Genomic DNA, 15807 nt, shown 5'->3' with positions numbered 1-15807 from the left:
GACTAAGCAGAAAGCAGTCCCCCCAAACATTGACAGTCAAGTTCTTTGAGAGGCATTTTAGAAGTTGTGAAGATGAAGGAAAACCAAGTTCTATGGATAGTCAACTGCTTTATTGCAATGAGTCGCGACATTTCGGTTGTAGGTATTAACACTGTTATCAAGCAAGAATAATAATCAAATATCACTTGCTTGATAGCGGTGTTATGAGTACTACGCTTGAAATCACACTCATTGCAATAAAGAAGTTGACTATCCATAGAACTTGGTTTTCCTTCATTGACAGTCAAGTAAGCTCTTGATATCTTTGAGATGTTTAAAGTATTCCAAGATTTGAGTGTTTCCTTACCAGTTCCAGTTCTAGGTAATCATCATAGTTTCCACTGTTTATTCTGACGAGCACAGCATCCTTTGACCGTGTTCTGAAGCCCAGGGCTAAGTTGTCCCGGATTGCATTAGGATGTTTTCCAGGAGGGTGGGACAAGATCACCATGCCACCGTTAGGACCAAACTCATAGGACGTGCTCTCTGCAAACAAACACACATCATATGATGACCTATACATTGATCAGTACTAGTGGTGTTCCGATGATCGATAATCGAAAATTGATCGAAAGAAGGATTAAAAATGATTATCGATTGTAAAAAACTATTTCCAATTAATCAGAATTTTGTTGTTTTAGTATAACACACTTGAATGAAGTAAAGTAAAAATTAAATTTGACAAATAATCACGAACAAACATGCACTCAACAGCGTAAAGCTATACACACTGTAACATTTTAACCACTTTTATTGTTTAATTACAATTCCAGTGTCTTTCTTGCCTGTGTGTATTTCATTGCCTGACAGTATTAGTTATAAAAAAACATTCATCAGAAAAAAAACTGAGGAAAAACCCTTGAAATTGGTGATAACATTAAAAATGTATATACTTCGATTATAATTGATAATCGTTCACCACAATATTAATCCTCCGATAATCGATAGTGGATTTGGTTTCCGATTCCCAACACTAACCAGCAGCAGCCTCTTATCAGCCTGTGCCATCACCTTTTTGCCTGCTTGTCCAAACATGTCCTTCCATACATTTTTTCTTCCAAGTTCAGGCAAATATGGAACACTTAAATTCAAGTCTTCTTTAGCTTGATTAATAGCCCCAGTCTGTATACCAATTTTAAAATCCAGGATTCTACATCTTAGCTTTAAGTTTTAAATAGCAGTATTACATCACAAATTTGTATCAAAACAAGGCATATTTTCACAACCACCAAATAAAGTCAGATTAAACCTGTTATGAACTTTAATACTTTCATTAACAAGTATACATCATATTGTAAAACTTCAAGGCTTTTCAAGCTATTTTGGTGATTTTATGACTTTTCAAGAATGACCAATTCCATTTTCAAGCCTGTATGAACCTTTTCTGACACATAACACTTTTCTATCACTCATTCTTTGCAATAGAATTAAATAGCTACATTACTTCAGTTTAAACGATCACTACTATTTTAATTGTACTAGTGATATACAGAAAACTGTTTATAACAAACACAAATTGTTGTTTTTTCGTCCCAGCCATTTGTTGCATGTTTCAGTCGAAATATGTACAACAAAAAAGGTTATATTGCCATAATCTGTGGTTCAGAACAACCATAGTTCACTGCCTTCATGCTATTTGTTACATTCATTTATAACATCACAAGTGGTGTAATATCAATATCTTACAATTCACTTCATGAATTCTGGTAGGGTGTGGAGCAGATCAGGGGTGGAAATAACCCATTGCCCGACGCCTGAGTCCAGTGTTTTTCTGATCTCCAGACAGGATTTCAACTGGAAATCGCGGGTTGAGCAATTTGTATATCACACTGTGATGTCCAGTTGACTTTCCAATCTTAATTGTGTTGTTTATGTAAAAAAGGATCGAACAATCAACAAAGAAAACTGCTGGTATAGTGGAAAAATTGTGTTGTGCCACTGTACCGGAATACACTAGCAGTTTTAAAGTTATTTCCACCCCTGTTAATGTGATTGTGTTAGTTAATCAGTAGGATACTATATACTGTAGGCAATTGTCATGTGCCCACGTACACTGGGTTGACTTTCCAATCTTAATTGTCACAGTCACCCTGCAGATTAGTTGTAGGAGTTCCACTGCTGGACACAGCGGCCGTAGTTGGAGCATGAGTCAGTCTGACACTGGGTCGTGGGGCCTGCAAGGACAGAAGGAAACAGTAGAAGCATAATCAACAAGAGACACAAGACAGTATTTGCTTTGTTTGTTTGTTGTGTGATTATTCCAGACACTTAGAAATGATTGTTTTTAGCACAGGAACAGGACTCTTTTTTTCCACAAAAAACAACATTATTGCATAAAACAAATACATAAAGCTTAATTTCAGTCAATAAAAACACCCATGACAATAAATGATATTGGTAAAAGTCCAAGAGAAACCACACAATAAGACAAATGGTAATCTTCTATCTACCCAGTAGGCCAAATTTCATGAAGCAATCTTATCGCTATCAGACGACCATGTCAAACTATGGGAGTTACGGCAATCGTAGAGATACAACAGCTTTGTGAAAAGGGGAACTGTTATTTATTACATTCCACAAACTTATGAAGCTGAAATCTCCTCACCTTTGCATCCTTCTACCACAGACTCATGTATAGTGTCTGCCTCCTTCACCAACTGCGGCAAGTAACTGTTCAAATCTAAAGAACCTAAACATCCGAGGAATCCATGGCGAGACTTGATATTTTTCGGCAGAGAGTGGTACATTGTCTTCCTAACTCCACCCACGTACAAATGTCCTTCCAAATTGAAGTTAACAGCATGGGCTCCTTGTAGGTTATCCACAGTTGGGGTATTGTCGTCCACCCTGATCAGCTGCTTGTATGTTTGTGGCCTCAACAACTTCACCTCATGCCATTTGTTGTCATTCAACACCGACTTGGAGTTCGCCCGTATCCGTTCGGAACCATCACCCATATTGTACACATAATACAGATATCCTTCAGACATTTCTATGGCAAAGAAATCCTGCCCTCTGCCAGAATTATAAAACAATAATCCATAGGCTTCAGTTGTTTTGAATTGAAATGACAATGAAAAATCCTCATACGCTTGAAGCTGATTTAAGGTTGCAAATGCAGATGCGGATTTGAAGGTCACCGGGGTCCCTCACAACATAGTCGTCAGTGCTAAACCTAGCCGTCACTACAATGTTTTCTATATCTCCTATTTTAGCAAGCTCAAAGAATGCATTCTTGTTAAAGAGGAATTGTTGCATAGATCCGATGAAGCCCGAGTAGTCCCCGAGGGAGTTGTCGTCCAGCATCATGTGGCCGATCTTGATGCTGCGGAAGTCTAGATCCTGAACTCTTCCCCCCATGTCAGCTGCAACATCATAAATACAGTCTTTAATATTTTTGTTGAAATGGTCACCTTCAGAGATAAATGATACAATGTTTGATATTTCTATCGAAATAGTAACTTTCAGAGATAAATGATACAATGTTTGATATTTCTATCAAAATTGTCACATTCAGAGATAAATGATACAAGGTTAAATATTTTGTCAAAATAGTCACTTCAGAGATAAATGATACAATGTTTGATGAAGTAAGGCATGAGTATTGCATGACAAAATATCATAGCATACGTTGTTGGTTAGAATTGATGTCTCTTCACAATTTACTTGTTAATACGCAATTATAAATACTTTATAATTTAACTTTACGTATGTTTTCAAAAATTACAACATCTATCATGTGATGCCAATGTACAGTATAAAGTCCAGGATAGAAAATAATTCATTCATCCTTGTTTGAAAACTTAGTTACCCACCTAGACACTTTGCTATAATACAGAAAAGGTAAATTATTCTGATGAAGGAGCTCTACCTATCTTAATCTTGGAGATAATTCAAAACATAGGGAGTTTATTGGATCAGAGCACTAATATGTCAAAGTTCACTTGACTGACTGTAATGAGAAAGCCAAAAGACGAAAGGAAAGGCACATGACTCATATGAAATGGAAATCCACAAAGGTTGACAGAGTTGTCTCCCATTAACTGCACCTTTCAATGCAGTTACCTTAATATGAAGATGAGGTACAAGAAATGTGCTGTACATATTTTTTTTAAATAATGCAGGTAATTGAAGGTACAATGTGGATTTTACATTTGCATTTTACTTCCAAAATGAACTGATTGAACTGAAAAGCAATGCACCGGTATGAACATATGGGTACAAGCAACAAAGAACCAGCATGCAGTGATGGATAAATATTCTGAATCAGTTACCTTCAGGGTAGTCATACATGTTCCAGGTCACATGACCAGTAATTCCACCATAAGAAAACTGACTTTGTTAGTTACAGCTTGTTGTTTTTCTCCCCATTAGATTTAAAAAGCGGATGTTTAGGAAACACATCATTTCATAATTATTTCACAGACAATATTTACAACTAAGTATTACAGGTGACTGATTCAAACAAGGTTTTGAGTATATAAGACGAGTATATGGATGACAACTTCTTCTTTATTGTATAACACAACGTTTCTGGGCTACTTCTTGCCCCTTCTTCATCCCTATAGGATTGGAGAAAGAAACAAAGAGGTGACCAAAGAAAGATTAAAGTAATAAAACAAAAATTGTCAAAGGTCATGTCGTAATTCTGCAACTAAAACCCTTGAAATGATAAGTGCAAAATCAAAACACTGACACATGACACCATGGACAACAAACAGTAGGTGTTATACCAGCAGTAAGTGGCTCTAGAGAGCCAATGTAAATGACGTTGGAATCTAAGGATGTCTCCTGTCCTGGGAGTTGGTCTGAAATACAATACACACTTGGGGGTCACCTCATTTCTTTTTTATGTCAAGTTGATAGACTTTCCACTAGGTTAAGTACCATATAAAAGCCATTTAGGCCAAACATGTTTGTTGTTTAACGCCACACTCAACAATATTCCAGCTATATGGCGGCAGTATTTAACTAATCAAGTCTTGACCAGACAATCCAATGATCAACATCATAAACATTGATCTCCACAGTTGGGGTACAATGACATGTGAAAACCAAGTCAGTGAGAATGACCTTCTGATCCTGTAAGCTGCTACTTACGAGAAGTATGGGTTAGAAGGAACAATGTTTATGGATAGACTCCATATTGCAATAGATGTTTTCAGGTTTTCAGGTAAAACAAGCTTGACAACGATGTTAGCATCTACACCAAAACGTCACATCTGTTGCAATAAAGACGTTGTCTACCCAATACCAGCTTCCAAATGCCAGCATGGGTTGCTGAAGATCAATTCCAATCCGGATCTTCACGCGTATTGTCCTTTGTAAATGATATGACAAAAGACAGGAAATACAGTCAGAAATTCTGCCACAAACTTTTCAGTCGTAACAGGAACGTTAATTCAAACTGATTAATTTTTTGGTCAGTTGCTAAAAACAATGACCACACTTCAGTGGTTTTTCGGTGGTTTTAAGTCTTTAAAATGAAATGAATGAAAACCATGACAGAAATACTCTAATTCAGTGAGATATCATCACTTATTTCAACAAATATTAGTGCTGTCATAAACTGTACACCTGCTGTGGGTTCTGATGACAGATGCTAGATACAGTCTTTGACTCATAATGATGACTTTGGTCTTTAGTTAAGATGACCTGAGATGTGAGGCTTTTTATGTAAAGTAAAGTACCAATTCATTGAAGTGACGTAAAATATCCTAGATAGTTGTCTCCCTTTACCTGTAACTGGTCTGTGAGCGTCAATACCAAGTTCAATAGTCTGAGCTCGACGTTTGATGACAACAGTATGCCAACGGTCATCGTTCAGTACACTTCCAACTGTCAGTTCCTGTGAAATAGTAGTAGTGATTAAAGTAACATTATACACATTATTTCTTCCAAGTAATAGGACTTCCAAAATGAGATAAATAATCAGAATAAAGGACATTGTAATCCTGCCTTAGCATCCAATCAACACTAATCCTGGAGGCAAACGGGTGATACGTGTGTCCCAAAGGGTGATAACTCATTTTTGAAATGAGACTGTCAAACCTGTCAATTTGTACACAGCTGTTAGCTCTATGTTTGCTGTGGAATATAGAGCTGTGGAATACAGAACCAAGCTTTAAAATAACGCTTCATTATTGACCCCTCATTTAAACTGCTGTAAGATATTGAACATTTGTACACCATTTGAACCACTGTTTTACAATATTATTATATTCATGCTCATAAACCATACCTGTCAACTCTCATGCATCATGCATGAGACTCGCACATTTTCCCTCAAAGTCACGCACTCACACATTACCTCTCTAAACTCACACATTATTGGCAATTTTTAAAAAATAGCATCAAATGACATAAAAATCATCTTTAAATAACCTAAAAAAAATATGTTTTCAACCCTCAACCCCCCCACCAGGGCATCGCCCTGAACCCAACCAGGGCCTGCATCCCCTGGATCCCAGCTTCTCACTAATTGGAACTCTCAGGGGTTGAGAGCTATGCACAATATAGTTATAAAATACACATATTTGTCTCAACAATTAATAGCAACAAACTGACCTGGAAGGGCTGATTTCCAACATAACAAGAGATATATGATTGTTTAGATGAAAGAAGTACTGTCCATACACAAGTATCAACCAAAATGTAAAGACTGCACTTGATAACCACCTGTAAGTGTCACAGTAACATTTAACACAACCATGGAACATTCCACATGAGCTATCAGCTGAAGATCGGACCGCTTGGTCAGAGCACCTTGCAGGGTCAGTGACAGAAGGATAAAATGAAAGTGAAGTACACTGCACATGTGAACAATCTAGTGCTCCCTGTGTCAAAGTGCAAATCTAAGTTTGGCCTAGATAACATTAACTTCAATATGCGACATGACAGCAACCAGTCAACAAGCATCCCCAGTTCTGCTGCATTAAGGTGCCATTAGTTTTAGTGCATTATTCTCATCTAATGTATAAGGGGCGATGGGGTAGTCTAGTGGTTAAGGCGTTCCCTCGTCACGCCGAAGACCCGGGTTCGATTCCCCACATGGGCACAATGTGTTAAGCCCATTTCTGGTGTCCCCCGCCGTGATATTGCTGGAATATTGCTAAAAGCGGCGTAAAACCAAACTCACTCACTCACTCACTCTAATGTATAACACCATTAATCCACCACATGATATACTTAGCCTCCAGGTACAAACCTCATCTTGTTGTCACTGTCAACATTACACTAAGGTTTTAAAGCCACTTCCTCTAAATACCAAAGTAAGCTCAAATGTAAACATTATACAGTCACTATCAGTTGTGTAGCCATATCCCGCAAAATGCAAGAGTAACCTTTAAGAGACACCTGCCAACATCAACCCATATTTATTTCACCCTGAACTCTCTCACTTACCGAAGTACCTCTGTCAACATTAACTCTCAATACTGAAGTCACTCACTGACCTCCATGTCTCTGCAAGCCCTGACCATTACTATTTAAAGCTCTGTTTCACTTTACTACACTTAGTCCCCTGCCAACATTAACCTTAGTTCAAGATGTCCACCCACACTAACTTATCTCCGGTCCACTGCCAACATTCACCCCTTCCTTCCAGAGCTTTGTCTCAGTTTGTTAACCAACCTTACTACCACTGCCAACATTAACCTTAGTTCTAGACGTCGACCCACACTAACATATCTCCACTGCCAACATTCACCCCTTCCTTCCAGAGCTTTGTCTCAGTTTGTTAACCAACCTTACTACCACTGCCAACATTAACCTTAGTTCTAGACGCGATGCGACCCACACTAACATATCTCCACTGCCAACATTCACCCCTTCCTTCCAGAGCTTTGTCTCAGTTTGTTAACCAACCTTACTACCACTGCCAACATTAACCTTAGTTCTAAATGTCGACCCACACTAATATATCTCCACTGCCAACATTCACCCTTTCCTTCCAGAGCTTTGTCTCAGTTTGTTAACCAACCTTACTACCACTGCCAACATTAACCTTAGTTCTAAATTAACCTTAGTTCCACTGCCAACATTCACCCTTTCCTTCCAGAGCTTTGTCTCAGTTTGTTAACCAACCTTACTACCACTGCCACATATCTCCACTGCCAACATTCACCCCTTCCTTCCAGAGCTTTGTCTCAGTTTGCTAACCAACCATACTACCACTGCCAACATTAACCTTAGTTCTAGACGTCGACCCACACTAACATATCTCCACTGCCAACATTCACCCCTTCCTTCCAAAGCTTGGTCTCAGTTTGCTAACTAACCTTAGTGCCACTGCCAACATCAACCCTTAGTTCCAGAGCCCCAGCCTCAAGGTATAGCTCCATCCTGTCTGATGTTTTGTCTGAGGTCGTCATGAACAGCAGTCCATTGGGATGCATTGTGTGGAATCGCATCGAAATGTCTTCAGCTTCTGTTGATGACTCTTCTGGGAACTTGACCTTGACATACTGAGTGCCATCAAAGCGCAGACTAGTGGCAGCTGAAACAAAGAGTCCCTGAGAGTCACAGAAAGATCCATGTTTGGTTCCATCCATTCCATGTTCCTTGTATTTTTCTCTATCGTGTGAGGCAATGTCAGAATATAGCTCAAGCGGCCTTCACACGGCAAACTAAAGTTTGACAACACATGTTTGTTAAAATATTAAAAGTTGTCAAACTCGCGTTTTCACACATCAAACACATATTATCAAACTTTTGTGTCATTTGAGCACCACGTCACATCACATGACAATTTCTTTGACTACAATTGGTTGTTTCTGAACAACAAGAGTTTGACAACATTTCAGACGTCAAACATGAGTTTGACAACACTGATAGTTTGATGGAAAGTTGGTGGGAATAGAGACCGATCCTATTTCTCCACAACAGTTTGACAACTCTGAAATTGGTGTTGGTGGCAATGTTCACACTCTCAAACCCGAGTTTGACAACATGAAGGCTGCTTAAGTGAAAAATAAACATGTGACATAAATAGTTTATATTCAACTGAACATCATCTTCATCAACCCTAATGTTTTCAAAACATAATTTTGAAATCTCAATAAAACTGCAATCATGGTATCTACTGCCATAATATTGGTTGAATATAATTTATTGTCTCTAAAATATAAGTCTGTAGATATTATAGACATTATGTCTAGGTTATTTAATTTATTTGCATAGTGTTACTCAATCACACCAACAGTACCAACTTTTAGCAGAATCACTTTGTCACATCCACTCTGTTGCAGAAACTAGCAGTTCCAATTACAATATACCCAATACACTGCATACATTATCACATAACTGCATTGTATTTGGAATATCAGTTTCCATTTATACACTCACTTCAAAACATGTATAACACATATCAAACCAGGAAGTACCAGCGGTGTGTGCATTTAAAAGGTACAATGACCAAGTGAGCAATATCACAGTATCCTGCAAGTAATCAAACCAGTGACATCAATCGATGACACGCAATCGCTCTTTGCAATGCCTATTTTAGTAAGCTCTTACGAAAACGACGGAGTGCTGTTGAACTAATGGGCTGGTGGGATACAGCTGTATTAGTGCTGACAGAATCATTTAAGAACATAAACCCACTGTCTTGAAACATCCATCCTCACCCTTATGAGTGAGTGAGTGAGTTTAGTTTCACGCCGCTTTTTAGCAATATTCCTGGGGATGGGGGACACCAGAAATGGGCTTCACACATTGCACCCATGTGGGGAATCGAACCCAGGTCTTCGGTGTGATGAGCGACGTTTTAACCACTAGGCTACCTCACCGCCCCCTTATGTGTGTATGTCTCACACTTTGGTTACTATAAAGAAATTTACCGACTTAATAAATATTTCCAATATGGGCACAATGTTCCCTGAAATTTCATGAAATATGACATAAAATGTCACAGACAAACAGCAGCAGGATCTTGTAGCTTTAGTTAGTAGTTTTATTGGGACAGTGGGGTAGCCTAGTGGTTAAAGCGTTTGCTCATCACGCCAAAGGCCTGGGTTCGATTCCTCACAGTGTGTGAAGCCCATTTCCAGGCCCCTTGCTGTGATATTGCTGGAATATTGCTAAAAGCCGCATAAAACCATACTCATTCACTCACTTAATATATAGATGGATGTCATAACAGGACGACAGTTGGGACCTCAAATATCTAATTTCCCTTCAGATAAAGTTATCAAAATGACAGCAAACACATGTTATTAGTCCAGGGACCCATTCCACAAAGTAATGATAGCTCTATGGTGATCAGATCACCATACTTCAACACAGACTTGTGAATATCACTGCACTAAGAAGGCTTTGTTGATCGGGTCCACGATGGTTCAGCCTTCCTCACGCAGCCCACTAATTGTGGCTGTGTGTTGTAAACACTGATGTAGGTAATCCAGTAGTAACGCACTGAAACATTCCACACAGGCTCATCATACCGTACACTCGGGTTCGATTCCCCATATAGATTCACTCCTCATGCCATACACCCGGCTTAGATTCCGCACATGGGTACAATATGTGAAGCCCATTTCTGGTGTCCCCCGCCGTGATTTTGCTGGAATATTGCTGAAAGGGGTGTAAAGCTAAACTAACTCACTACAAGGATTTACAAGATACACTGGTGCATAAGAAAATACTAAGTCAGTTTCCTGGTTGTAAGTACAACACTAATTAAGTAAGTAGTAAAATATGTTTAGGAGGTTCTAACACAATCAAAAGTCTCACGAACAAAATGGGCTCTGTGTGAAAGAACATCAACAGTATCAAAAAACATGAAGAATGGCAGCCCAAAGACTTCTAGAACAGGTCAAACTGCTCAGGTTTTGTCCTGGGACCAAACTTGAGATTCTTCTGTCTTTTTTATCATATTAAAACTTATACATATTACCTCCAGAAAAGAGTCTGTGTTACAATAACAGCTAGTTTTTAAGAATAATTTCCTGGAATAATGTGGTTTTTTTGTAACATTCTGCTTGCATAGCAAACTCTGAAATTGATTATTTTCTGAAGAGCTCTGGCAAAATCAGCAACTTGCACATCTCCCTGTCTCGGTAATATAGTTTGAGTGATAAAAAAAGACATATTCCAGATATGTGTAAGTCTATTACAGTTCTAAATTGTTGAAATTTTCACATTTCAGTAAATAAATACTCCTGTTTTTGATGTGACAAACCAATCTGATAAACTTCGTATCATGATTAGATAAATATGCGAATGAGGTTGCCTATCAGAAACACCTTACAAAGTCCCTACTTCAATGTGATGTTTTCATCTTCAATAAACTATTGACCAACACTGAACATGCACCTTGAGCATGCTGCAAACATGGAAATGAGCGCATTATAAATATGCACTATTATTATTTATTATTAACATACCAAATATGGTTACATAGATGTTTCAAAATGTGATGTAACATGGCTACCGACATACCTGCAGGTAATCAATCGTGTGTTGTTCAAGCAAAAACTGCAGTCAGGTTAGTAAACCTTCATTTTGTGAAATTACATACAAAACATAATTATGTTATGGGGATTATTATGATGAAGAAATTATTACTCTTGAGTGTTTTTCTAATTAAATGTCATAAATCTTTGAATAATGATTATACAATACATATTTCATTCCTACCATTTGACACATACAATAATCACTCATTTGGTTTATATTCCCTATCACTAAAGTTAACCATAGTGCAAGTAAAGATGAACGTTCTGTTATCATTTTCTCAAGTGTATTATAGAAACTGATTATTTCAGTACTTTTCAGTAAACTATTTCTACCAAGCTGACGTACTTGAACAGATTACTCTGTTACAACTTACAACACAGAGTATATCAGAAATACCCACGATTTCATTAAACTTACTTCATGTCTGGAAAGAAAGTCAATCCACGTTAAACATAGGTCTTGAGCAAAGTCTCAAAATTCCCCATGTCACTTAATGTCTCTCAAAACTAACAGAAAGTGATTCCATTAAGGAACATTAGTCTACAGTAAAAGATAGGAGGGTGATATATTTCAGATGAGATCAAATTGTTGTCAAAGTGTCTCAGTACATAACACTTGTTAATTTGAAATGTGATTGCTATTGATGAAAGTAGATCACCGCCAATAAGGATTTGAGAAAACCGTTTGACGAGTGACATTAATAGACATTCAGACTGGACCTAGATCCTCACTGGCCTTCAATCCAAGCACTGACTGACAGTGACAAGTTGCCCGGTTTGATTTCAGGAATAACTTGATGAAAATCACAGACTTCAATTATCATATGAACTAATTCACTTTAATGGTCTCAACGTAAACCTAAAAACCCAACAAACCAGATTACCAGGAACCATCGACTGGATCTAGGCTATGCTTGGTGAGAAATTGACTGCATTTCTCAGTCAATATTCAAACATACTTGTTTCTTTGATGTCGAGGGTAAAAGGATTTTTACACGGTAGCAACATGATACACACAGCTATATCAATGCATCAATAGGTTTTACAACATCTTGCCATACTAATCAAATATGAAAATATTGATATAAATGTTAAATGTATTGCTATTAACATGCTTGACCTTAAAAGCAACAAATATAGTGATCAGATGTCCAAAGTTACATTTTTTGGAAAAGGGTATATAGGCCTGATTAGAGTGAGTGAGTGATTATGTTTGTAAGGAATATTAAGGTGAGTGAGTGAGCTTAGTTTTACGCCACACTCAGCAATATTCCAGCTATATGGCAGCGGTCTGTATATAATCGAGTCTGCACCAGACAATCCAGTGATCAACAGCATAAGCATCTATCTGCGCAATTGGGAACCGATGACATGTGTCAACCAAGCCAGCAAGCCTGACCACCCGATTCCATTAGTCGCCTCTTACGAGGGAATATTAAGGAATATCAAGGTATGGGACATAAAAAATGAGGTCCAAACAATGTACTTATGTTTGGAACTAACACATAAGCCTCCCATATGACAAATGAACACTTAAACCAACCACCTAGCCTATTTAGAAGTCAGTAATATTGTAGCATGATAATAGAGACATCTACACACAATAAACCATTGTTCACAGTGTCAGCAAATGATCATCCTGAAGACATAATAGCCCTGTTGAAGGGTGTTAAAATAGTGGGCGCTATCCTGATAGAAAACACACTGAACCACAGCTTGTGGGGTGTTAAAATAGTGGGCGCTATCCTGATAGAAAACACACTGAACCACAGCTTGTGGGGTGTTAAAATACTGGGTGCTATCCTGATAGAAAACACACTGAACCACAGCTTGTGGGGTGTTAAAATAGTGGGCGCTATCCTGATAGAAAACACACTGAACCACAGCTTGTGAGGTGTTAAAATACTGGGCTATCCTGATAGAAAACACACTGAACCACGGCTTGTGAGGTGTTAAAATAGTGGGTGCTATCCTGATAGAAAACACACTGAACCACAGCTTGTGGGGTGTTAAAATAGTGGGCGCTAGCCTGATAGAAAACACACTGAACCACAGCTTGTGGGGTGTTAAAATAGTGGGCTATCCTGATAGAAAACACACTGAACCACAGCCAGTGGGGTGTTAAAATAGTGGGCTATCCTGATAGAAAACACACTGAACCACAGCTTGTGGGGTGTTAAAATAGTGGGCGCTATCCTGATAGAAAACACACTGAACCACAGCTTGTGGGGTGTTAAAATAGTGGGCGCTAGCCTGATAGAAAACACACTGAACCACAGCTTGTGAGGTGTTAAAATAGTGGGCGCTATCCTGATAGAAAACACACTGAACCACAGCTTGTGGGGTGTTAAAATAGTGGGCTCTATCCTGATAGAAAACACACTGAACCACAGCTTGTGGGGTGTTAAAATAGTGGGCTTATCCTGATAGAAAACACACTGAACCACAGCTTGTGAGGTGTTAAAATAGTGGGCGCTATCCTGATAGAAAACACACTGAACCACGCTTGTGCTTGTGGGGTGTTAAAATAGTGGGCGCTATCCTGATAGAAAACACACTGAACCACAGCTTGTGAGGTGTTAAAATAGTGGGCGCTATCCTGATAGAAAACACACTGAACCACAGCTTGTGAGGTGTTAAAATAGTGGGCGCTATCCTGATAGAAAACACACTGAACCACAGCTTGTGGGTGTTAAAATAGTGGGCTATCCTGATAGAAAACACACTGAACCACAGCTTGTGGGGTGTTAAAATAGTGGGCTCTATCCTGATAGAAAACACACTGAACCACAGCTTGTGGGGTGTTAAAATAGTGGGCGCTATCCTGATAGAAAACACACTGAACCACAGCTTGTGAGGTGTTAAAATAGTGGGCGCTATCCTGATAGAAAACACACTGAACCACAGCTTGTGAGGTGTTAAAATAGTGGGCGCTATCCTGATAGAAAACACACTGAACCACAGCTTGTGAGGTGTTAAAATAGTGGGCGCTATCCTGATAGAAAACACACTGAACCACAGCTTGTGAGGTGTTAAAATAGTGGGCGCTATCCTGATAGAAAACACACTGAACCACAGCTTGTGAGGTGTTAAAATAGTGGGCGCTATCCTGATAGAAAACACACTGAACCACAGCTTGTGAGGTGTTAAAATAGTGGGCGCTATCCTGATAGAAAACACACTGAACCACAGCTTGTGAGGTGTTAAAATAGTGGGCTTATCCTGATAGAAAACACACACTGAACCACGGCTTGTGAGGTGTTAAAATAGTGGGCGCTATCCTGATAGAAAACACACTGAACCACGGCTTGTGAGGTGTTAAAATAGTGGGCGCTATCCTGATAGAAAACACACTGACCCACGGCTTGTGAGGTGTTAAAATAGTGGACGCTATCCTGATAGAAAACACACTGAACCACGGCTTGGTGTAGGTTTTAGCTTCCATATATGTACTTTACATGCACATGAGCCATTATGACCATCCAACACTACTTTTTAACAATAAATCTTCAATAAAGAATCAAAGCATCGATCAAACAGAAACTTCCACAACAAGCTCCTAACACTAAAATGTCTGGCAATATAACTTAATGCAAGCAAAGATTTACAACGCATCTGGGAAAATGTGAACAAAGTCAATTTAATTCAATGTCATTTTTGATAGGAAATACCATAAAATACTGTCTGGCCGGCACTTGGTAGAGCAAGGAGCAATTTATATGTACATTCCCATGGATCTCCCCATACAGAAAACTGTCACCGAAGCTAAATTCATTTTGGACCAGAAACAATACATTGCAGTCACGGTAAAACCTTGATAATAGAGTCAGCTTCCATTCCATTATTTGTTCGATATTCATTTAAAAAAAGGAGGAAAAATAATGCAAGTTTGCTATTCGCCTTGACTGAACAAAAATTGTAAAATTGCCAGCAAAGATTGATGACAGTGTTTTTCTCCTTGCACACAATGAGGAACACTGTTTACTCATGGCATAACTAACACTCCATCTTGGAGACTGATGAATGATTTGAGACAATATGAACATAATTAAGCAACTCTCTTCTTTCTAAGCAAGATTTTTGTCTCCTGGATAGCAAAATGAACTCAACAAGCTCCTTCAGGGTGTCAGTAAAACTCTAGACATGCTAATAGTAACTTGCTAGCATTCTGTCTGTCACTTCCTTTTCATAAAGAGGAAGAGCAAGACTTAGCAGCAAGAGGCTGCATTCAAAAGAAACAAGTGAGATCAAGGATTTCTGTAAGTGAGTGAGTTTACCGGTAGTTTTACGCTGCACTTAGCAGATGTGAGGA

At 38.6% G+C, this 15807-nt stretch overlaps 1 protein-coding gene across 1 annotated transcript in view; it reads right to left on the bottom strand.

The window, feature by feature from the left end:
* The window catches only part of LOC124286346 (neurexin-3-like), a 131101-nt gene that overhangs the window by 43735 nt on the left and 71559 nt on the right, over positions 1 to 15807 (bottom strand). The window contains 8 exon segments of the mRNA XM_046722707.1: positions 347 to 523; positions 1018 to 1161; positions 2140 to 2213; positions 2645 to 3182; positions 3184 to 3404; positions 4773 to 4847; positions 5779 to 5887; positions 8319 to 8536. Of these exon segments, the coding sequence (XP_046578663.1) occupies positions 347 to 523; positions 1018 to 1161; positions 2140 to 2213; positions 2645 to 3182; positions 3184 to 3404; positions 4773 to 4847; positions 5779 to 5887; positions 8319 to 8536 (1556 nt within the window).

The sequence above is a fragment of the Haliotis rubra genome, unplaced genomic scaffold, assembly GCF_003918875.1.
Source record: "Haliotis rubra isolate DU_JTF1 unplaced genomic scaffold, ASM391887v1 Scf380, whole genome shotgun sequence".
NCBI lineage: Eukaryota > Metazoa > Mollusca > Gastropoda > Lepetellida > Haliotidae > Haliotis > Haliotis rubra.
Note: the sequence above shows the minus strand (reverse complement) of the source record. Positions and strands in the feature narration are given on the sequence as shown.